Here is a 25,023-nt window from a genome sequence, read left to right as displayed (position 1 = left end):
TTGCATTGTAGATACTTTTGTGCTGAAACATGTTCCAGGAACTGCTGAAAATAGCACCCACTCCACCTGGGCTTACTCCGGGCTTTCCTCCCTACAGCTCCAACTCAGGGAGTTCTAGTCCCCCAAAAGCTGGCTGGCAAGGGACTGGAATTTTTGGTCCTAAATAAATTGGCATACCTATAAAGGAGGCTGGTGCCTTTAAGAACAGCTAAATTTAATTCTGGGGATAAGCTTTTGTGTGCATGAACACTTCTGTATGTATCTGATGAAGGGTGTGTTGCACATGAAAACGTAGGCCCAGAATTAAAACTGTTGGTCTTCAGGGTGCCAACACAGCTACTAACCCCAATCTATCTATAAAAGATGTTGTGGGTGCCCTAACCTGGCTAGCCAAGCAAGCCCAATCTCGTTAGATCTCAGAAGCTAAACGGGACCAACTCTGGCAAGTACTTGGATGGGAGACCTCCTTGGAATACCAGAGCTGGGAGGCAGGGGCAGGCTTTATTCAGCCACCTCCCTGAGTATCCTCCAGGCCCCTGAGGGGGTCAGGCACCAGAGGTCGCCATGACTTTGAGGTGCGCATGCAAAAAACACAAATCCCAAAATAAAACTTTAAGAAAGGATGCCATGAGCCTGGGGGGGGAAACAAGCCCTTTTTCCGTGGGAAAGGTAAGACACACAGAGGAACATTGGAATGGTGCCGGTCAGCTGAATATTGTAGCCACCGGCTGAACAACTGTGATGGCTCTTTCTTTCTGAACTATTTGAAATATTCATGAGTATCCAAAGTGCTCAGGAAGTAACTGCCAGTGAGCTGCAGAGGGGGGAAATTGTTTTGGCTGGGAAACTCTATAGAAGGAAGACCCAAAAGAGCTGCGCGCTCTGACCATTTTGGTGCCTGGGAAGGGTGGAAAGCTGTGTTACTAGCTCTGGTCAGGGGGACACCTGGAGATTTGGGGGCGGGGTAGAACCTGGGGAGGTAGTTTGAGGAGGGGAGGGATCACAGCAAGGTACAAGAGAGCCAGTTTGGTTTGGGGCTAAGTGCACGGACTCTTATCTGGAAGAACCAGGTTTGATTCCCCACTCCCTCACTTGCACTTGCTGGAGTGACCTTGGGTCAGTCACAGTTCTCTCAGAGCTGTTCTCTCAAGAGCACCCCTCAGAGAGCTCTCTCGGACTCGTCTACCTAACAGGGTGTTGTTGTGGCGAGAGAAAGGGAAAAGAGATTGTAAGCCACTCCTCTGCTCTCCTTTCCCCTCCCCTCCCCTCCCCTCTCCTCTCATCTGCTCTCCTTTCCCCTCTCCTCCCCTCAACTCCCCTCTCCTCTGCTCTCCTCTCCTCTCCCTTCTCTCCTCCCCTCCCCTCCCCTCTCCTCTGCTCTCCCCTCCCGTCTCCTCTCCTCTGTTCTCCTCCCCTCTCTTCTCCTCTCCTCTCCTCTCCTCTCCCCTCTCCTCCCTCCCCTCCCCTCTCCTTTGCTCTCCTCTCCCATCTCCTCTCCTCAATGCCATAGAGTCCACTCTGCAAAAGCAACCATTTTCTCCAGAGCAACTGACTCCTGTAGTTTGGAGATCAATTGTAATTGCAGGAGATCTCCAGGTCCACCTGGAAGCTGGCAGCTCTAAGTGACAGTAGGTCCACCCTCCATAGAGTCCACCCTCCGAAGTTGCCATTTTCTGCAGGAGAATTGATCTCAGTAGTCTGGAAGTCGGTTGTAAATCTGGGAGAGTTCCCGCCCCAACCTGGAGGCTGGCAACCCTAGGTAAAGGAAGTGTTGTGTTGTGGTCCTGGATCCTGAGCAGCTGCAGAAAGGCAGCAGAGTCAGTGGAGGAGCTGAAAGCAGGCCCCTGAAGAGGAGGAAGGGTGGAGGAGGCCGAGGGAAGATGCACGGGGCGGAGAAAAACTGAAAGGGCAGTAGCTGATCTCTAGTGCATGCGTGAGAATTTATTCCGTCTTGTGATGAGATGGCTCATGAGCAAAGGAACGAGTTACTGATCTGTGAAGTGGACAACACTTCCCAGAGGTTAAGGGATTTCCCTGCCTGACGTGTGTGACAGTTTCTCATCTTTTATCAGAGAATAAGGAATCTTTTATAGGTGTACAGGGCCCTCTGAAGGAAATCTAGGCTCTGCAGATTTTTTTAGAAAACTGTAGTATTCATCAGACAGTGCTTCTATGCTTTGGATGCCGTTCCTTTATTGATGTCAAGAATGTTAATTTATAAAGATGGCCTGTCTCCTTCCCTCCTTCCTCCCTCCCCCTCCTTCCCTACCTTCTTCCCTCTTTCCCTCCCTTCCTTCCTCCCTCCCTCCTTCCCTCCCTCCCTCCTTCCCTCCCTTCCTTCTTCCCCTCTTCCCTCTCTCTCTCCCTCCATTCCTCCCTTTCTCCCTCCCTCCCTCCCTCCTTCCTCCCTTCCTTCCTTCCTTCCTTCCTCCCTCCCTCCTTCCTCCTTCCTCCCCTCCTCCTTCTCTCCCTTCCTCCCTCCCTCCCTCCCTCCTTCCCTCCCTCCCTTCCTCCCTCCCTCCTTCCCTTCCTTCCTCCCCTCCTTCCCTCTCTCACTTCCTCCCCTCTTTCCTCTCTCCCTCCCTCCCTTCCTTTCTCCCTCCCTCCTTCCCTCCCCTCTCCCTCCCTCCTTCCCTCCCTTCCATCCTCCCCTCTTCCCTCTCTCTGTCCCTCCCTCCCTCCCTCCCTTCCTGAACTGAACTGAACTGAACTGAAATGTTAGGTTGTAAACAAAAGAGGCACATTTAATAACCCAAACTAACCAGTAACCACAGAAGGATGTGATTCTGTTTAGAGCCTAAGGTGCAGAACTGATTCAAACTGGCCCCTGATTTAATCAGCTAAATGGGGCTGTGCAGCTCTCCCAGGGTGATCCGCAAATCCTGAGTGCAATCAGAACAGTGTGGGAGGGGACATCTAGGATTTTAAGCAGTTCTTTCTCCCCACTTTCAATGGTTTTTGTCAGCCAGCAGAGAAGGAGCTTTCTAGGGTTTCCAGCTCGGGGGCGGGGGGGAAATACCTGGAGATTTTGAGGTGGGGTTTGAGGTGGGGAGGTACTTAATTGGAGTATAAACTCTTGCTGAGATTGGATCATTCTGCAGGAGCTGTGACAGAAGCACTCATTCTAGGGAGAGAGCAGAATTTCTGACCCTCAGAGGTTGTCTGTTGCCTCTCTCCATGAGCTGCGATCAAGCAGCACACACAAAGACTCATGGAAACAGAGGGAGAGGTTCCCTCAGAGGGCGTGTAATCCTTGCACAATCTGACTTGTTCAAGCACAAGAAGGAAGTGTGCCAGCAATGCAGAAAAATAAGGTGCCTCCACTATCAGTCATCTGGGCAACACTATGATAAGCTATTTGAAGGGACAATGGATTACCTAGCGTGTTCTCTGAAGTTCTTCTCAATCCATTGGTGCTAAATAAAGTCGCAGGATATACAGCACAAATGCACAGGTGTCAACATATCAGCGATGTCAGGTTGAGCTATTCCTATTCTACCTAAAAACAGTCCAAGTACTGCAAGAAGAGGAACCCAAATTCTGCACAGGATTTCTGCATGTTTGGTGTAGTGAGAGCCAGTTTGGTGTAGTGAGAGCCAGTTTGGTGTAGTGGTTAAGTGTGTGAACTCTTATCTGGGAGAACCGGGTTTGATTCCCACTCCTCCACTTGCAAGCTGCTGGAATGGCCTTGGGTTAGCCATAGCTCTCGCAGAAGTTGTCCTTGAAAGGGCAGCTTCTGTCAGAGCTCTCTCAGCCCCACCTACCTCACAGGGTGTCTGTTGTGGGGGAAGAAGATAAAGGAGTTTGTAAGCTGCTCTGAGGCCTGATCTAACATGGCTTCTTTTATGTTCCTAACCTATAATTTAACAAAACAAGAGCTACCAGTGAACATTAATGGAAATGCTGTCTTTAATATTTTCTTTCTCTGTTGCAATATAAATTAAATCAAAACCACCCCCAAGGCTAGTGGTCAATGGCCACAAAAAGATGTCATTCCATTTAGGGCGGTGATGATAGAGTATCATTTTGCACTAGACCTTTAATCCTGGTTTTGCCCTATCCCCAATCTGACATTCTACACTGGAATCATAGAGTCGCAGAGCTGGTTTCTCTGTTTCTAGTGTAGAATGCCAGTTTGGGAACAGAGCTAAACCAGGACTAAAGGTCTAGTGCGAAATTGCCTTCAGTGAATATACGCCGAAGATCTGTGCATCACATGTGCCTATATCATAAGAATACCTAGAATTGCTTTCTCTACAATTTGTGTGTATTATTTTTTCTACTTACAATATGAACATATGAAGCTGCCTTATACCGAATCAGACCCTCGGTCCATCAAAGTCAGTATCATCTTCTCAGACTGGCAGCGGCTCTCCAGGGTCTCAAGCTGAGGTTTTTCACACCTATTTGCCTGGACCCTTTTTTGGAGATGCCAGGGATTGAACCTGGGACCTTCTGCTTCCCAAGCAGATGCTCTACCACTGAGCCACCGTCCCATTCCCCAAATGTACTATATAATGTACTAGATTAAAGGTTAAGGAAAACGAACTGACGTTTCCATTGACATCTACCAATTGCATCATGCAGCCTTAGTTTCAATTTCTTTCAGTGTCCGTTTTTTGTATTATTGGGATTTCTAGTTTCCATTTGTGCTCTGTGCTTTACAGTCTACTTTTCTTTCTTCCAGTACTTCTGAATTCATTCCCTAGGCTAGCCCGATCTCAGAAGCTAAGCAGAGTCTGCCGCAGCTACTATTTGAAAAAGCAACCTCCAAGGAATACCAGAACATGGTGCAGAGGCAAGCAGTGGCATCTCTTACCTAAAAACGAGTCTCGTGTGCCACCTAGTGGTGCATAATGCTAAAAGAGCTAGAACCTCTGGCTGCAAGACAATCTTAGGATCTCCTGGCTTTGCTACACACAAGTCCGTATGATCATTCATTTATTCGTTCGTTCCCCACTTCCCTAATCTGTGGGTAATAAATCTGATTGCTTGAAACGATGTTAAGGCCTTACTCCCAGCTTGATGGTTTCAAAGGATAGCTGTATTGGTCAGGAGAAGGAGAGGAGCTGTGGCTCAGAGGTAGAGCATCTGCTTGGCATGCAGAAGGTCCCAGGTTCAGTCCAAGTTGGATAAAAATATGGAGCAGAGGTCCATCAGTGGCTATTAGCCACAGCATATTGATGGAACTCTCTGTCACGGCTCATGACACTCTCTGTCTGGGGCAGTGACGCTCTGTATTCTTGGTGCTTAGGGGGAGGCAACAGGGTGAGGACTTCTAGTGTCGTGGCCCCACTGATGGACCTCCTGATGGCGCCTGGTTTTTTGGCCACTGTGACACAGAGTGTTGGACTGGATGGGCCATTGGCCTGATCCAACAGGGCTCCTCTTATGTTCTTAAGTGACACAGAGTGTTGGACTGGATGGGCCACTGGCCTGATCCAACATGGCTTCTCTTCTGTTCTTATGTGACACAGAGTGTTGGACTGGATGGGCCACTGGCCTGATCCATTATGGCTTCTCTTCTGTTCTTATGTGACACAGAGTGTTGGACTGGATGGGCCATTGGGCTGATCCAACAGGGCTTCTCTTCTGTTCTTGTGTGACACAGAGTGTTGGACTGGATGGGCCATTGACCTGATCCAACAGGGCTTCTCTTCTGTTCTTATGTGACACAGAGTGTTGGACTGCATGGGCCATTGGGCTGATCCAACAGGGCTTCTCTTATGTTCTTATGTGACACAGAGTGTTGGACTGGATGGGCCACTGGCCTGATCCAACATGGCTTCTCTTCTGTTCTTATGTGACACAGAGTGTTGGACTGGATGGGCCATTGGGCTGATCCAACAGGGCTTCTCTTCTGTTCTTATGTGACACAGAGTGTTGGACTGGATGGGCCATTGACCTGATCCAACAGGGCTTCTCTTCTGTTCTTATGTGACACAGAGTGTTGGACTGGATGGGCCATTGGGCTGATCCAACAGGGCTTCTCTTCTGTTCTTATGTGACGACACAGAGTGTTGGACTGGATGGGCCATTGGCCTGATCCAACATGGCTTCTCTTATGTTCTTATGTGACACAGAGTGTTGGACTGGAGGGGCTATTGGCCTGATCCAACAGGGCTTCTCTTATGTTCTTATGTGACACAGAGTGTTGGACTGGAGGGGCCATTGACCTGATCCAACATGGCTTCTCTTATGTTCTTAATCCTCAGCACCTCCAGTTAAAAGAACAAGGTGGTGGGTGATGAGGAAGGCCACTGCCTGAGACCCTGAAGAGCCACTGCCAGTCTGAGTAGACAATACTGATCTCAATAGATTAAGGATCTGATTCAGTAGAAGGCAGATTCATGTGTAGAGGAGCTACATTCAAGCCCAGTAGCACCATAAAGACCAATAACAATTTTGAAGCGTAAGCTTTCGAGAGTCAAAGCTTATAGCCTGAATATTTTTATGTGTATGTGTTTGCATGCATGTGAGTATGGATGCACCCCTGGAAGTCATGGTGACCTCTGGTGACTGACCCCTACTGGAGGCATGGAGGATATTCAGAGAGGAGGCTGAATAAAGCCCGCCCCTGTCCTCCTGACTGCTGGTATTCCAAAGAAGTCTCCTATCCAAGTACTTGCCAGGGTCGACTCTGCTTAGCTTCCAAGATCTGATGAGATCGGGTTTTCCTGTGTTATCCAGGTCAGGGCTTATAGCCTGAATATCTCGTTTGTCTCTAAGGTTCTGCTGGACTCGAATCTAGCTCCCTGCTTGATCATCGCTATTCTTGACAGCCCTGTTTTTTTTTTTATCAGTGCAGTGAACTTAACAAAACCACCCCCCTGGTCTGTTTCAACAAGTCGCCATTTGTGTTACAAATAGAAGCACAAACACTGCCTCTGAGTATACCTGAGTAGTTTCTCCTTTGCACAGTATCTCTGTTTGTTTTTCCATGCCATCTTTCACATGAATAGCAGCTGGCCAGAACTCTGCCAGTGTAGCCATACATATATTATACAAGGTCACCTGGAAACATGGATTATCCTCCTGTCCTTTCAGGTAGCGAGTCAAACCCAGAGATTCTACGACACCACAGGGGTGGCTTCCTTCTAGAGGGCAGCCTCTCCTTTCCATACACCCCCCTCCTACTAGCCACCCACAGAGGTTACCGGGGTGACTTATCCATGCACGCGGATGGGCAAATGGTACAGAGTAACTAAGATGAGGAAAGAGACTAGAATATTTGCTTGGGGATTAATTATTAACAGCAATAAATCTGAGATTGGGGGGAGGGGAGCATTGAGAGCAGGCAAATCCAGGCAAGGTAAGGACATAAGAGGAGCCATGATGGATCAGGCCAGTGGCCCATCCAGCCCAACACTCTGTGTCACATAAGAACATAAGAGAAGCTATGTTGGATCAGGCCAATGGCCCATCCAGTCCAACACTCTGTGCCACATAAGAGCATAAGAACATGTTGGATCAGGCCAATGCCCCATCCAGTCCAACACTCTGTGTCACATAAGAACATAAGAGAAGCCCTATTGGATCAGGCCAATGGCCCATCCAGTCCAACACTCTGTGTCACATAAGAACATAAGAGAAGCCCTATTGGATCAGGCCAATGGCCCATCCAGTCCAACACTCTGTGTCACATAAGAACATAAGAGAAGCCATGTTGGATCAGGCCAATGGACCATCCAATCCAACACTCTGTGTCACATGAGAACATAAGAGAAGCCCTATTGGATCAGGCCAATGGCCCATCCAGTCCAACACTCTGTGTCACATAAGAACATAAGAGAAGCCCTGTTGGATCAGGCCAATGGCCCATCCAGCCCAACTCTCTGTGTCACATAAGAACATAAGAGAAGCCATGTTGGATCAGGCCAATGGCCCATCCAGTCCAACACTCTGTGTCACATAAGAACATAAGAGAAGCCATGTTGGATCAGGCCAATGGCCCCTCCAGTCCAACACTCTGTGTCACATAAGAGAAGCCCTGTTGGATCAGGCCAATGGCCCATCCAGTCCAACACTCTGTGTCACACAGTGGCCAGGTGCCATCAGGAGTTCCACCAGCAGAGCCATGGACACCAGTACTCTCTGTTGGGGTTGCTGGCTCCAGGTTTGGAAATTCGTGGACATTTTTTTTTGGGGGGGGGGGGTGGAGTCTGGAGATGGTATAGTTTCAGGAGGGGAGAAATTTTATCAAGGTATGAAAGAACCCGTCAGGGAAGGACAGGATATAAATGGAAGGAAGGAAGGAAGGAAGGAAGGAAGGAAGGAAGGAAGGAAGGAAGGAAGGAAGGAAGGAAGGAAGGAAGGAAGGAAGGAAGGAGGGAAGGAAGATCTAAACAGTTCCCAGAGGTTTTATTTTCACTGCATGGCATCCTAATGTGCTACTGGCTCAGCACATCCGTAAGCCCAGGTGCTGATCCACATGCTGATGGATTGGTTTCTAGTCCAAATGCACAAGCAGAACCGATGCAGAGCAGTTATGCCAAGCCTGCAACAAAAGCTCAGAATCCCCTTGTGTGATAACAGGTGGCATCTCTGTCTGGCCTTCGGGTTTTCAGTTGGGGCTGCTGGATAAGCAGATCTCTAAGAGGGCTCTAAGCGGATCACTGTAATACGAGTCTGTTGTGCAAGACTGCCCGGCTGTGTACGGATGAAGCTGAAGAAGAAGACTGCAGATTTATATCCCGCCCTTCTCTCTGAATCAGAGACTCAGACCGATTTCACACTAGGCTTGTTCTGGGCGGAGAGCCTTTTTGCTCCCTTTTGCTTCTCTACGTTGCTAGCTGGTGCGCCGCTTTTCTGCAGCGAGTGAGATCCTCTGACAAGCGGTTTCTGCTTGCTGCGGAAAAGCAGTGCACCAACTAGCAGCTCCGCAGCAGCTTATGCAAAAAGTGAACAGAAGCCCCGGAGGCAAAAGAGCTCTCTACCTGGAACAAGCCCTAGTGCAATATCAGTCTCAGAGCGGCTTACAATCTCCTATATCTTAACCCTGTGAGGTAGGTGGGGCTGAGAGAGCTCTCCTCAGGAGCTGCCCTTCCAAGGACAACTCCTGCAATAGCTGTGGCTGACCCAAGGCCATTCCAGCAGCTGCAAGTGGAGGAGTGGAGAATCATGATGATGATAATGGATTTATATCCTGCCCTTCACTCCGAAGAGTCTCAGAGTGGCTCACAATCTCCTTTACCTTCCTCCCCCACAACAGACACCCTGTGAGGTAGATGAAGATATTGGATTTGTATCCCGCCCTCCACTCCGAAGAGTCTCAGAGCGGCTCACAATCACCTTTACCTTCCCCCCCACAACAGACACCCTGTGAGGTAGATGAAGATATTGGATTTATATCCTGCCCTCCACTCCGAAGAGTCTCAGAGCGGCTCACAACCTCCTTTACCTTCCTCCCCCACAACAGACACCCTGTGAGGTAGATGAAGATATTGGATTTATATCCCGCCCTCCACTCCAAAGAGTCTCAGAGCGGCTCACAACCTCCTTTACCTTCCTCTCCCACAACAGACACCCTGTGAGGTAGATGAAGATATTGGATTTATATCCCGCCCTCCACTCCGAAGAGTCTCAGAGCGGCTCACAATCACCTTTACCTCCCCCCCCCCAACAACAGACACCCTGTGAGGTAGGTAGGTAGGTAGGTAGGTAGGTAGGTAGATAGATAGATAGATAGATAGATAGATAGATAGATAGATAGATAGATAGATAGATAGATAGATAGATAGATAGATAAATTTATTGTCATTGTTCTCAACAAAAAGAGAGCAATGAAATGAGGTGCTCTTCCACAAAACATACCAACACATCAAACACACATATTCATATTCATACCATTTAAATACATCTAAAACCATTTAAACCATTAAAACCATTTAAATACATCTAAAACAGATAAACATTCATAAAACCATTAAAACCATTTAAACCATTTAAATATATCTAAAAAAGATAATCCTTCATAACCCTGCATTTAGCCTAACCACAGCACTTGGATAGAAACTGTCCTTAAATCTGTTTGTCCTAGCCTTCAACACTCTATATCGTCTACCTGACGGTAAGATCTCAAATAGCAAATGGCCCAGATGTGAAGGGTCCCTTAGGATCATTTGTATCTTCCTTTTAGATGAAGGTAGATGAAGATATTGGATTTATATCCCGCCCTCCACTCCGAAGAGTCTCAGAGTGGCTCACAATCTCCTTTACCTTCCTCCCCCACAACAGACACCCTGTGAGGTAGAAGAAGATACTGGATTTATATCCCTCCCTCCACTCCGAAGAGTCTCAGAGTGGCTCACAATCTCCTTTACCTCCCCCCCCCCACAACAGACACCCTGTGAGGTGGGTGGGGCTGAGAGGGTTCTCCCAGAAGCTGCCCTTTCAAGGACAGCACTGCCAGAGCTATGGCTGACCCAAGGCCACTCCAGCAGGTGCAAGTGGAGGAGTGGGGAATCAAACCCTGTTCTCCCAGATAAGAGCCCGCACACTTAACCACTACACCAAACTGGCTCTCTGGAGGAACATAACCAGGGCTGTGCTCTAGTGCTGTCAATGGGCCAGTAGCACCTTAAAAACTAACAAAATCTGTGGCAGGGTAGGAGCTTTCATGAGCCACTGCTAACTTCTTCAGTGACTCCCAAAAGCTTGTGCCCTGCTATTCTTTAAGGTGCTGCTGGACTCTCGCTCTTTTCTGTTGCTTTTCTTTTTTCTGCTCTTGCTTTTCTTTTCTGCTGCTACAGATAGCCTAACACAGCTACCCACTTTGAGTACTCAAGAGAGAGTAAGGTTGCCAGGTCTGTGTTCGAAAATACCTGGAGACTTTGGGGGTGGATGCAGGAGAGGCAGAGGTTTGGGGTGGGGAGGGGCCTCAGCATGATCCAATGCCATAGAGCCCACCCTTCAAAGCAGCCATTTTCTCCAGGGAAGCTGATTTCTGCCAGCTGGAGATCAGTTGTAAAAGCGGGAGATTGGGGATTGGATAAACATCTGGAGCAGAGGTCCATCAGTGGCTATTTGCCACAGGGTATTGATGGAACTCTCTGTCTGGGGCAGTGATGCTCTGTATTGGTGCTTGGGGGGCAACAGTGGGAGGGCTTCTAGTGTCCTGGCCCCACTGGTGGACCTCCTGCTGACACCTGGGGGTTTTTTGGCCACTGTGTGACACAGAGTGTTGGACTGGATGGGCCATTGGCTTGATCCAGCATGGCTTCTCTTATGTTCTTACGTCTAGGGCAGTGATGCTCTGTATTCTTGGTGCTGGGGGGGGGCACAGTGGGAGGGCTTCTAGTGTCCTGGCCCCATTGATGGACCTCCTGATGGCACCTGGGTTTTTTGACCACTGAGTGACACAGATAGGATGGGCCATTGGCCTGATCCAACATGGCTTCTCTTCTGTTCTTATGTCTGCGGCAGTGATGCTCTGTATTCTTGGTGCTTGGGGTGGCACAGTGGGAGGTTTTCTAGTGTCCTGGCCCCACAGATGGACCTCCTGATGGTGCCTGTTTTTTTGGTCACTGTGTGACACAGAGACCGATTTCGCACTCACCCTATGCCTCTCTGACGTTCCTCTTTTCAGCACGGCATCCTTCCGATTTCTCACTATCTGCCCCGGGGCTTCAGCTCGTGTCGTTGTTTTTGCAAGGCAGAGAGAAACCGCTAAAAACAAGTTTCTCTTTGCCGCGCAAAAACCGCGACACGAGGTGAGGCCCCGGGGCAGATAGTGGGAAATCGGAAGGACGCCACGCTGAAAAGAGGAACGACAAAGCAGCACAGGGTGAGTGTGAAATCGGTCGGACTGGAGGGGCCTCACTGGCCTGATCCAACGTGGCTTCTCTTATGTTCTTACGAGATCTCCAGGCCCCACCTGGAGGTTGGCAACCTTGAGAGAGAGGTAGATGCATGTTTTCACAAGCCTGCTTCAGGCTGATTATAAAGGGGAAGTGGGTGCTCTGCAGCTGCCCAGAAGGGGTTCTGGAGGCTAGAAATAAGCACAACCAGTGGCAATGGGGTGAGCGTTTTTCCACAACCAGTGCAACTCTCCGGGTCTGAGCTGAATATGAACATATGAAGCTGCCTTATACTGAATCAGACCCTCAGTCCATCAAAGTCAGTATTGTCTACTCAGACTGGCAGCGGCTCTCCAGGGTCTCAAGCGGAGGTTTATCAGGCCTATTTGCCTGGATCCTTTTTTAGTGAAGATGCCAGGGATTGAACCTGGGACCTTCTGCTTACCAAGCAGATGCTCTGCCACTGATCCACCATCCCTCCCCATGCTAGCTATCTCCCAGCATCCCACTTGGCTTGGCTTGTTTCCGGGCTGTTTAAACTCCTCGATCCACCCCTGTTGTAGGTCAAACTGATCATTTATTCATGTCTTCTTATTTTTTTTTCCTCTGGGCTAAACCACAACGCTTCACCTTTCCAGGAAAACCTCATTTCAGGCTTGCAGACCGACAAAGCAAATAACGAAACAACCTCTTAGAATCCTACAGAGTTGGAAGCGGCCATCCAGGCCGTCTAGTCCAACTCCCTGCTCAAGGCAGGATCAGTCTACACTGAGCATCCCTGACAAGTGTTTGTCCAGCTGCTGCTTCGAGACAGCCGGTGTAGGGGAGCCCACCACCTCCCTAGGCAGTCGATTCTGCTGCTGAACAACTCTGCCTGTAAAAGTTTTTCCTAATATCCAGCTGGTACCTTCCCGCTTTAATTTAAACCCACGATTGCAAGTCCTCTCCTCTGCTGCCAACAGGAACGGCTTCCTTCCCTCCTCTAAGGGACAGCCCTTCAGATACTTCAAGAGAGCAATTACAGTATGTCCTCCCTCAACCTCCTCTTCTCCAGACTGAACATCCCCAAGTCCCTCAGCCTTTCCTCATAAGGCTTGACTATGTAGGGCAGGGGTGTCAAACATGCAGTTCGGGGGCAGAATCAGGCCCGCGGAGGGCTGCTATCAGCCCCCCACCCCGGGCAACTGGTTGTCATTTGCTTCCTTCTCCCTCTCTCTCACTTCCTTCTGCATCACAGCTTGCTTTGCCAGGCTTGCCCAATCGCACAGGAGCTACAGAGCAAAACCTCCATCGACTGAAGCTCCTCCCTTGGGGAGGAAGGGGGGAGGAATAGCTTGCTTTGCCAGGCTCTCTCAATCACACAGCAGAGCTACTGAGCCAAACCTCTCTTCCTTTTAATGACTGAGGCTTCTCCTTCCACAGTTCCCTGGATCCCATGGGAGAAATACAAAGAAAGCACCTTTAAGACCAATGAGTACTAACGTTTTAAGCATGTTTAAGCCCAACATGGCTCAGCCCAACCCGACATAGCCCGGCCCCTCAAGGTCTCATTTATGTCAAATCCAGCCCTCATAACAAATGAGTTTGACACCCCTGAGTAGGGAATGTAGGTAGCCCACATCTGGCAGGGCAAATTAGCCCACTTTTCAAAAGTAAGTTGGAAATACATAAATCTGCCATAGAGAAGATCTTGGGACTCTTCCTGTCTCCCAAAGTCAGTGATTGACTTCCTCCTCCATGGATCTGTCTTCCTCACTTAACTTTTCTTTCTTGCTTCTTCTCATCCCCGTAGCTGCAGGTGGTGGGGCTGAGTAGTTCTTGAAGATCATGCCAGGTTTGTACTGCCTGCCAACCTGGACCGCCCTCCCTTTGAAGAGCTCGTGCGTGAAGGCCTGCGCCAATGGGTATTCGCTGGGATTCACCGCCTACCTTACCTACATCAACTTGGAGCAGGAGGCTGTCGAAGGTGAGAACTTGTCAGAGTCACACTGGTGGACTGTGCGTGCGCTGACGGTAGACACTGTTCTCAGTTTTAGAAGTGCTACAGAGTGATCCTTTCCTTCTGCTGCTTCAGGTCCCTCCCTGGCTCACATAGACATAATCTGTAATAACAAAGTTTAGTTATTTTATTACAGCAGATCAGCCACGTCATTCACAGTTCTTTTTTTGGAGAGTCCTCCTCACTGAATAGACTAGGGGTGTCAAACATGCAGTCTGGGGGCCAAATCAGGCCCGTAAGCTGTCATTTGCTTCCTTCTCCCTCTCTTGCTTCCTTCTGCATCACAACTTGCTTTGCCAGGCTTGCTCAATCGCACAAGAGCTACAGAGCAAAGCTCCTCCCTTGGGGAGGAAGTAGGGGAAGGAGAGCTAGCTTTGCCAGGCTCTCTCAATTGCACAGCAGAGCTACTGAGTCAAGCCTCTCTTCCTTCTGTTGGCTGAGGCTCAACAAGCCAGTGAGGTGGATTAGACGGAGTGAGTGTGTTCTTTATAAAGTTATATCTCGCCTACCTGGCATTACATTTTATGACACATATGGCCCGGCCCGACAAGGTGAAGAGCCAGCCCTCATAACAAATGAGTTTGACACCCCCGGGATAGACCATCTGAAAGCAAACACATCTGTTCAGCAGGATCATTTAGCATTGGTGTAATTAAAATGGGAGATTTGGAAGGGGACAGTACAGCCTCATCTGGTCAGATCACAGAAGCTAAGGGTCGGTACTTGAATGGGAGACCATGAAGGAAAATGCTGCAGAAGAAGGCCATGGTCAACCATCTCTACTTCTTACATGAAAGACCTTTGCTGGGGTCTCCACAAGCCGGCTGCGACTTTACAGCACTTTACACACACAATTAAGACGAGTTGTAGGAATATAATTTTGTGGATTAAGACGGAGTATGGTGGGTGAAGCTGGTGTGAGTGATGTCTTCCATCATTCACTGCTGCAGCAGTTACAAGAAGGAGGCAGATTGGCTCTGGTGGGCAGGTCGGGCAAACGGAACGCAAGGGTGAACTACTTGTTGGGAATTAAGGTGGTTTCCATCACGCAGGAGTGTTTGTTTATCCGCTGGAGGAGTCGGAGGTGGTGGCTGGCTTTGAAGCTATGACAGGAAGCAGAACCTTCACCTTCCAGATCCAGAATAAGCACCGGGCAGAGGATTGCTGCCTTGACTGTAGCTCCACTTTGAACCAGCCTGTCCGCTGCACCAATGGTAAGCGGAGGTTACTCTTCTTCTGCAGTGTTTTGACCCCAGTACTGGCAACAGAGTGTCACGTTCTCAGGGTGCAGGAGTCCAAAGCCAGTCCAAGGTCAAAGTCCAGGAAGTCAAGCAGAAGCCAAGTCACCAATGCAGAATCACAAACCGGAATCAGAAGTCAATGTCTAAAAGCCAAAAGGTCAGGGTGCCAAGGAAATCAAGCAGGTCAGGATCAGGGATCAGGAAGGAGTGTGGATGCAAGCCAGAGAATAGACTTGTTGCTTCCACAAGGTTACCAGGTCCTGGGTGGGAGCTATATGGGAGTCTCAATCAGCCTGCTCCCTGGGTGGCAGTGACTCTGCTAGAGCTCAGGGCTGAGAGACCTGAAGCATCGGTGTGCCTCATGGCTTCACTCTGAAAGTTCTTTCCGGAGCCTGCTTCGAACTCTTGAGATGGGAGGAGGAGAGCTTGGAGGAGATTGATCATCAACAGCTGGCACTGGGGCCTGGAGAGTGATCGATGCCAGCTGCTGTTTGTTCAGCTGAGGAACTGGCTGGCAACTCTTCCAGGTCTGTTAACCCTTCCAGCTCCTCCTCATCAGGGCTCATGACACAGAGCAGAGGTCCCCCAAACTTCTTGAGCCTGCGGGCATTAATAACCAAATAAAGTGACTGCCTTATGCTGTACTTTCTTACAAACAAAACAAAGTTTCCCAGCTTTTTAATCACATTAGCCCCACGGTAAGCTGGTGCATCTCAGAAACAAGATTACAATCTATGACATGAATTCAGTGAGAAGAACTAAATCCGAACAAGGAGGTACATCCAAGGGGTTCCAGTCCTGATGTAGTTTCATCAACGTCTCCTGTTCTAACTGAACATGGCCATTTGGGCGGCACCCAAGGCCAGATAAACGGTTTCCACAGAGCTGTTGGAATAGAACTGCTCTTCCATCAGCATCATGGTCTTGCCAACCAAATGGTGGCTTCTTAGGCAGGAATAGGCAGAAGCGCTGTATGTCACTGTAGTATTTTCTTGGCAGTCTGCCAGTTTGGTGTATGGAGAGCCAGGTTGGTGTATGGAGAGCCAGTTTGGTGTAGTGGTTAAGTGTGCGGACTCTTATCTGGGAGAACCGGGTTTGATTCCCCACTCCTCCATTTGCACCTGCTGGAATGGCCTTGGGTCAGTCATAGCTCTGGCAGAGGTTGTCCTTGAAAGGGCAGCTGCTGTGAGAGCCCTCTCCAGCCCCACCCACCTCACAGGGTGTCTGTTGTGGGGGAGGAAGGTAAAGGAGATTGTGAGCCGCTCTGAGACTCTTCGGAGTGAAGGGCGGGATATAAATCCAATATCTTCTTCTTCTTCATTTAAGGGGAAAGGGTGGAATATAAGCCTACTAAATAAATAAATAATTCAGAGAGAGGTATGGATTCATAAGAACATAAGAGAAGCCATGTTGGATCAGGCCACCCTCTAGTGGTCAATTTAATATTATATTGCCAGACACACAGCAATGTAATATCGAATCAGCCACTAGAGAGCGCAAAATACATGCAGAAAAAGAAGGGAAAAAAACACCCGAAGCAATAGGGACACACAAGTGAGGAAGATTGGGAATGTGGAAGAGACCAGTCACACAGAGATTTAGGAGCCTCCCCGATGTGTAAATAATTTAACATTCGAATGGTTTTTTGAGAAAATGGCCAGAGTGTGGAAGACACTTCTCAGCTCGCCGTCTTCTCCCCAGGTCACTTGATCCTTGACGAAGACTTGGCGCGCTCCATGTTCATCATGAGCACCGGCCCCGTTGGGCCCTCGGAAACCTTGACGGTGGTCTTCAGCAGCAGCCAGGAGCTGGCAACTTTGCCGAACGGCGCCCTGCGTGTCCTCTTCCCCTCTGTGCTCACGCCCTTCGTTTTGTCTGTCCCTGAAAGTGAAAGTGAGGCAGGAGGCTTGTGTGACGACAGGTTGGCCCTATGGTGATTTTCATGGCTTCCTTGGAGTTTATGCCATGTGGTGGGCGGGAGTGGAGAGGACTGAGAAGGCCATGGAAGCTGCTGCTTACCTACGCAGGCTCTCAGTTTGCGGCTTCCCATCACCTAATTCCAGGGGTCCCCAACTTTTTCCCAGCCTGCAGGCCCCTTTGGAATTCTGACATGGGGTGGTGGGTGCAGGCATCAAAACGGCTGCCACAAAATGGCTGCTGCGGGAGGTGGAGCCAGCCGCAGAACAGCTTTTGCAGCTAACCCTTAACCTAATCTAAACCTAGTAGGACACCCTGCCTAAGGTGGGCTCCCACAGGTTGTTTCACTATGGGCAGTGCTGCCAGTTGGCTATCTGTTGAGTAAACAGCAACAAAAAGGTGTTTGGAGGATTCTTCTCTTAAGGCTCATTTGAGAGGGTAGGCATGTTGATGACTATTTTGACATTGCTCATCTCATGTATTTATTTATTTGATTGCTTGATTTCTAGCCCACCTTCTCCCACCCAGCAGGCTTAGGGAGGTTACTCGGAAAAACACAAAATACTCTTTCCGTTTACAAAATTGTGTAATATATAAAGTCTTCCGCAATTCATAACAGTATTACAATACAAAAAATGCAGTTAGAAAACCGTCCAATGCACAACACTAGCTACTGTCCATAAATCCTAATTCTTTCTATATCCAGTCCAACGATAAAAAGAACCGGTCCAATTTCGTTTTGGATATGAACTATCTTTCTTCTAGGACCTTGTTCCTTATTCATAGGTTCGGTAGACTTAAAGTGCCACAGCAATTCCTGGCTTCCTCTGGGGTTTTTTTTATTTTTTAATAATTTTAAATTTTCTGCGGAACGCCACTGCCAGTTTCTGTCTGTCAGTATAGGGACACAACTATTATACCAACGGATAGAAATTGGCAGTGGCATTCCACAGAAAATGTAAAAATATTTTAAAAAAATTTAAACATATTTAAAAACCCGACACAAGAAAGGAGAGCCTCAGGCGAGTGAGGCCTGCTTGGGCTGGCTAGAGATATAGCCAGCCCAAGCAGACCTCACTCGCCTGGGGCTCTCTTTGGCTGCCCCCCCCACAGTCAAAAGGCCAGCAAGCCACCTGCCCCCAAAATCACATAAGAAGTGGAGAAAGGCTGGTGCGGGCTTCTCCAGGGGTTAATGACGGCTGCTGGGGGCATGGCAAAGCCCCTGGCTGGCTGGCTGGCTGCCCGCTCTCCTAATCCAGGGATTGTTATGCAGCTGCACCTCCTATTCAATGGACAAGGTAGGTAGGTGGGGAGGAGGAGGTGGGCCGTCAGAAAGGTTCAGGAGCTGTGCTCCTGTGAGCTCCTGCTGAACTCAAGGCCTGATTAATACTAACCAATAGATGGTCATCTCTATTACAGCGCAGTCAGCGACTGAACGCAGAAGGTTCTGTATAAGTGTGATCGTAGATGACCCTAAGGCTAGAGTGGACAAGAAAGCACCCCAGTAGAGCGGAGCAGAGGAGGCGAGTTCAGATGGATTACTGCCACCACAGCTATAGGCCTGGCAGAACACCTCCATTTTACAAGCCCCGTGGAACTGCATTTAGTCCTGCAGGGCCTGATTCTCTCTTGGGAGAGTGTTCCACCAGGCTGGTGCCTAGGGTTGCCAAGTCTAATTCAAGAAATATCTGGGGACTTTGTGGGTGGAGCCAGGATACTTTGGGGGTGGAGCCAGGAGACATTGGGGCGGAGCCAGGAACAAGGGTGTGACAAGCATAATTGAACTCCAAGGGAGTTCTGGTCATCACATTTAAAGGGACAGCACACCTTTTTAAATGTCTTTCTTCCATAGGAAATAATGAAGGATAGGGGCACCTTCTTTTGGGGCTCATAGAATTGGACCCCCTGGTCCAATCGTTTTGAAACTTGGAGGGTATTTTGGGGAGAGGCACTAGATACTATACTGAAAATTTGGTGCCTCTACCTCAAAAAATAGCTCCCCCAGAGCCCCCGAAACCTCCAGATCAATTCCCCATTATACCCTATGAGAAATATTTCACATAGGGAATAATGACGAAGTTTCCCTCTCCTCCACACACCCCCTTCTCGCAAATCTGATGTAGGGGATTGGCTCTCTACTCACCAGCCAGCTTCTTCACAGTAACAAAGACACAGACACAGAACGTTGAAGCCTTTCACCACCTCCCGAGGTGCAAAGGCACATGGTCCTTTGGGGCAGGGCAGGAAGCAGCCTGGGAAAGCTCCGGCTGCTGCGATGGAGCTGGGTGGGAAGGGGAGGGGCAAGGAGAAGCTGCTGCAATCGGAGGTAAGAAGGGAAGGGAGGAGGAGAACCATCAGGGATCGGTGGGAAGGGAGAGGAGAAGCTGCTGGGTTCTAGGCTGCGTGGGAAGGGTCGCCATTCCCCCCGCTTTCTGGATTTTTGCCAAGCGGGGGGAGGAGGCTCCAAATCGGGGGTCCCCCGCCCAGGCGGGGGATTTGGGAAGCCTATTGGTGCCAGAGCCAAAAAAGGCCCCGGCTCTAGTTGAGATGAGGCAGATCTTTTGTCCATTTGCCTCAGTAGAAGCCATCTTGTGAACCTGCATACTAGTGAACCTGCAAACCATTCATTCATTTCTACCCTGCCTTCCTCCCCAGTGGGGACACAAAGCGGGTTAATATTGTTGTCCTCACCTGCATTCTGGCCTCACTACAACCCTGTGGGGTGGGTTAGGCTCAAGAGCATATCACTGAGCTGAGCACCCACAGCACGAATGGGGATTCAAACCCAGATCTCCCAAATGCTAGTCTGACACACTTAACCACGACCATACCAGATATATAGATATCAAATGGCCTTCCCCTTTACTAATTCCCATTCCCTTGAGAAGCAGTTTACCTCACTCAAAAGTAGTATGCTGTGAATGTGGACTGAATGAAATTGTGCAGAGTCAGGTATACAGGAAAACCCTACCACAAAAATATAGTACATGACTCAAAACGCAGTTCACATCTAGCATGGTTCCGCAAAGCTGTTGAAAACAAGCCCTTTGGCATTGAAGCGGAACAATCCCTTGCAATTTCCTCGCTCATTGTTCTTTTAAATGTACCCAGATGGGAGAGATATGTCAAAATAGAATTACTCCTTCTAAAAATGGCGGCCGCTCCGTGGTGCTGTCCCTCTGGGATGCATTCATATAGCTGAGGAGAACAATGGGGTTTTCTTTAAGCTTATAATGTGATTTCCCCTCTTTATTTTAAAAAAAGTCTCTCTCCAAGGATGCATTTGCATTTTCCCAACCAAGCCCGGAAGTAAAACCTATGCAATAAATGCCTGGCACGCCTTGGGCTGGGTAGCCGATATATCTCATGCCACATAATGGATCATTTTCAGATCTGTCAAGATAAAGGTTGCATATCAAGTTGATCTCCACCCTTTTCAGGCCAGGCAGATCTAACACGTGATTTTTCTCTGTTCTGCTTCAGTTCCACCAGTTGCTTTAGATCCAGCGGGCTGAAGAGCGAGCAGTCCTTCCTCCTGCCGCCCAAAGACACCGATATCTTCAAGGGAGACGTCTACAATCCCTTCCCCTATGAGTTCAGTTTTGAAATGCTGGTTAAAGGACCCTGTTTGCTGGCAGGTATTTGGGGTGTCAAACTCACTGGTTATGAGGGCCGGATCTGACATAAAGGAGACTTTGTAGGGCCAGGCCACGTGTGTACCTATTTAAGATTAGGCCGCAGAGATATAAACTTTATAAAGAACACAGACAAACACAAATTTATATATTGTTAAAAACTCAAAACATGCTTAAAATGTTAGCACTCATAGGTTTTCAAGATGCTTTCTTTGTATTTCTCCCATGGGAGCCAAAGAACTGGGCAAAGGAAGCTGTGGCTCTTTTCTTCCTTCCCCAGGGGACTGGGGGGGGGGCAGAGCCTCAGCCAATAGAAGAGAGGCTTGGCTCAGTAGCTCTGTTGTGCAATTGAGAGAGCCCGGCAAAGCAAGCTATTCCTCCCCTGTTTCTCCCCAAGAGAGGACCCTCAGCCAATGGAGAAAACAGAGGTTTTGCTCTGTGACTCCTGTGCAATTGAGCAAGCCTTGCAAAGCAAGCTGTTATGCAGAAGGAAGCAAGATATAGGGAGAAGGAAGTATATGACAGCCAAATGCTCAGGGGCCTGATTCAGCCCCCGAACTGCATGTTTGACACCTCTGATTTATAGCATATGTTTATTGGGATATTTGGTTAATATAGTACAGTTTTGCCCAGTCATAGAAGCATGATACTGAGTGCAGTAAAGAAATCCCCAAGAAGTCTAATGCAAAAAAGGTAAACTTATATTTATTCAAGTAGATCCAGTTCACATTTCGGTCGCAGTCAAAGAAGAGAGAGAAGCCTAATCTGAAGAGCCCTTGCCCTGTCACAAATGGCCAGTTTGTCTGGTTTCATGTGTATGGGAGTATGAGGGCACTGTATCTAGAGGAGAGACCTGCAGAGACATTGTGTCTCCATGGAAGGCCATGTGAAGTGAGTGAGAGAACAAAGGAAGAGAGGAGAGGTCGGAGGCCAGCTCCCAGGTTAAAACAAAGAGAGGCACCCCATTCAAGGAGATAACTCCTATACACACTTACAGTAATGTCCAGTCATGGTGAGTTGCTTACTCCAGCAATATTCTCCCTTCTTCTGTTTTTGGTAAGATACTGTTGGTAAGATAGTATTGGTACCATGGGCCATTTCATAGAAAAAGAGGTGCTGGAGCTCATTAGTGCAACTCAATTTATGTAACTCATTTACATATGCCACACACCTTTGACATCACCGGAAGGTGTATTAGATTATAGCAGCTCAGCATCTACCTTAAAATGCTTCTTGGATAATAATAATAAAACTTTACTCCCATGCTACTTTTAAAATTACTTTCTCCTGTGTGGCCACAGTGGCAGGATGAAGTGATGGATGAAGTGGGATGTTGGGGGGTGCAGAAGAACATCAGAAGAGCCCTGCTGGATCAGACCAGTGATCCATCTAGTCCAGCATCCTATGTCATACAGTGGCCAACCAGTTCCTCTGGAGGGCCAACAACAGGGCAGAGAGGCTGAGGCCTTCATAAGAACATCAGAAGAGCCCTGCTGGATCAGACCAGTGGTCCATCTAGTCCACCATCCTGTCTCACACAGTGGCCAACCAGTTCCTCTGGAGGTCCAACAACAGGGCATAGAGGCTGAGGCCTCCATAGCCCTGCTGGATCAGACCAGTGGTCCATCCAGTCCAGTATCCTGTCTCACACAGTGGCCACTCAGTTCCTCTGGAGGTCCAACAACAGGGCAGAGAGGCTGAGGCCTCCATAAGAACATCAGAAGAGCCCTGCTGGATCAGAGCAGTGGTCCATCCAGTCCAGTATCCTGTCTCACACAGTGGCGAACCAGTTCCTCTGGAGGGCCAATAACAGGGCAGAGAGGCTGAGGCCTTCATAAGAACATCTGAAGAGCCCTGCTGGATCAGACCAGTGGTCTACCTAGTTCAGCATCCTGTCTCACACAGTGGCCAAGAAGCTCCTCTGGAGGGCCAACAACAGAGCAGAGAGTCCAAAGCATTTTGTAAGAACATCAGAAGAGCCCTGTTGGATCAGACCAATGGTCCATCTGGTCCAGCATCCTGTCTCACACAATGGCCACCCAGCTCCTCTAGATGGTCAACAGGAGGCCTTCCTCAGTGTTGCCTCCTGGCTCTGGGATTCCGGCTTATTGCCTCTGAATGTGGAGGTTCCCATCAGTCCCCATGGCTAGTAGCCACTGATAGAGTTATCCTCCGTGAATCTATCTAATCCCCCTTTCAAGCTTTTTATTCCTTTGGCCATTACTACATCCCCTGGCAGCAAATGCCACATTTTAATCACCCTCTGCATCCTCCCTGATGTCAGAAAAATGTGATGCTAGAACAGCGGAAGATAATTTTCTGCACTAAGGAGGGCCAAAGGAAGCGGCGGTGAATGAAACCGTTCCAGAATTGCTTCACACAGTTGGCAGTAGTAATTGAAGGGTTTATTGAAGCTCATTGAAACAAGAGGACGATTTATTTTTGAACAGAGCAAAGGAAGACTCAACATCTCTTTTTTAAAAAGTTTCCTTGTATATATCTACCTTTTATTAAAAGCCCTTTTTTTTTTTGCTGATTCTCTTATTTTATCTCATGACAGATGGATGTGGGAGAGAAAGGAGGGAGTAGGAGGGAGGGAGTTGGAAGAAGCTTTGTAGAACTTGGAGCATTGGCTTGAGACCAGCAGAGGAATTAATCCCATTATGACTTGGCTGAAGTCCCATCCCTTCTTAAGAGGCTGCACTCCAGGCCTTCAGTCCAGTAAAAGTGTCTTCTGTGCTGAAGAATGGCTTTTGTGTCAGAAATAAAAACCGGATGATGAATATTATCTGCCTCAACAATAGGTCCAACATCTGCATTTTGTGTAAAGCTGTTTGGCTACTTAGGTCTGCTTTGAATAACCATTTTAGGCTTTTATAAATTTATGAACTTAAGAAGAGCCCTGCTGGATCAGACCAGTGGTCCACCTAGTCCAGCATCCTGGCTCACACAGTGGCCACCCAGTTCCTCTGGAAGGCCAACACCAGAGCACAGAGGCTGAGACCTTTATAAGAACGTCAGAAGAGCCCTGCTGGATCAGACCAGTGGTCCATCTAGTCCAGCATCCTGTCTCACACAGTGGCCAACCAGTTCCTCTGGAGGGCCAACACCAGAGCACAGAGGCTGAGACCTTTATAAGAACATCAGAAGAGCCCTGCTGGATCAGACCAGTGGTCCATCTAGTCCACCCTCCTGTCTCACACAGTGGGCAACCAGTTCCTCTGGAGGACCAATAGCAGGGCAGAGAGGTTGAGGCCTTCATGAGAACATCAGAAGAGCCCTGCTGGATCAGACCATTGGTCCATCTAGTCCAGCATCCTGTCTCAAACAGTGGCCAACCAGTTCCTCTGGAGGGCCAACACCAGGGCCTTCGCCTGATGTTGTCTCCTGGCTCTGGGATTCAGAGGCATTAAGCCTCTGAATGTGGAGGATCCGCTCAGCCATTGATGGACTTGTCCTCCATGAATCTGTAAGCCCTCTTTAAAGCTATTTATTCCTGTGGCCATCATGACATCCATTGGCAGCAAATTCCACATTTTAATTATTTTCAAGATTTCTCGAGGCGGCCATTTTTGTATAGCCAAATCACTACCCCCCCCCCCTTGGTGATCAGCTGAGAAAAAACCCAATAAATACCAACAAGTTATTTATCAGGTATTTCTTATTGAGCGCACATCCCTAATGTCCTGTCCTCATGGTGCCAAGATGGAGAACGCTAACATAGTGTGGAGAGGAGTCAGACCGAAAGGAAGATTCCCTCAGAGCAGCAATCTACACATCAAAAACGATAGCATCAGAGCAGTAGAAAAGGAAAGATAATCAGGGCCCTAGCCAATACTCCCTCTAAGCTGTGGAGTCTTGTGAGCAAAATTTCTACTTCAAGAGCTACTGTCATTAAACGTGTGAACTGCTGCATAAATCGGTTTGCTCTGGGGCCATTTTTTCTGAGCTAAGACAAAAATGTGTGAGCCGGAGGCTGAAAAGCTGTGGTCCTGGCCTATCCATCACTCTGACTCTCTTATAGTCCCCCTCCGAAATCTAAGGCTAAGGGACCATGCCAAGTCCTTCACCTGCAGTGCAAACAAATATGTCGTCTTCTTTCTCTCCTGCAGGATTGGAAAGCCCATCCCATGCTCTTCAAGCTGATGCCAACCCCTATGCCAGCTCTGCCTCAACTATATGCATTACCTTGGCAGAGAAACACAAGTGTGACCGGAACCTGGAAATTATCTTATATCCTTGTGGTAAGACAAGCTTTTCTGAGATGGAAAATGGTGTGATTTATTTACATTACTCAGGAGTTCCATAGTACACCTAGTAGCAAGTTTGGTGAAGTGCTTAAGAGCAGAGGACTCTGATCTGGAGAGCTGGGTTTGATTCCCCTCCTCCTCTTCCTCCTCCACATGCAGCCAGCTAGGTGACCTTGGGTCAGT

At 48.7% G+C, this 25,023-nt stretch overlaps 1 protein-coding gene across 1 annotated transcript in view; it reads left to right on the top strand.

The window, feature by feature from the left end:
• VWA5B2 (von Willebrand factor A domain containing 5B2) overlaps positions 1 to 25,023 on the top strand; it is an 89,407-nt gene that overhangs the window by 20,563 nt on the left and 43,821 nt on the right. Inside the window, exons 2-6 of the mRNA XM_060242660.1 lie at positions 13,591 to 13,764; positions 14,850 to 15,011; positions 16,740 to 16,971; positions 20,439 to 20,593; positions 24,703 to 24,834. Of these exons, the coding sequence (XP_060098643.1) occupies positions 13,626 to 13,764; positions 14,850 to 15,011; positions 16,740 to 16,971; positions 20,439 to 20,593; positions 24,703 to 24,834 (820 nt within the window). The 5' untranslated portion in view covers positions 13,591 to 13,625. The remainder of the gene's footprint in view (positions 1 to 13,590; positions 13,765 to 14,849; positions 15,012 to 16,739; positions 16,972 to 20,438; positions 20,594 to 24,702; positions 24,835 to 25,023) is intronic.

Source organism: Heteronotia binoei, chromosome 6 (assembly GCF_032191835.1).
Source record: "Heteronotia binoei isolate CCM8104 ecotype False Entrance Well chromosome 6, APGP_CSIRO_Hbin_v1, whole genome shotgun sequence".
Taxonomy (NCBI): domain Eukaryota; kingdom Metazoa; phylum Chordata; class Lepidosauria; order Squamata; family Gekkonidae; genus Heteronotia; species Heteronotia binoei.
Note: the sequence above shows the minus strand (reverse complement) of the source record. Positions and strands in the feature narration are given on the sequence as shown.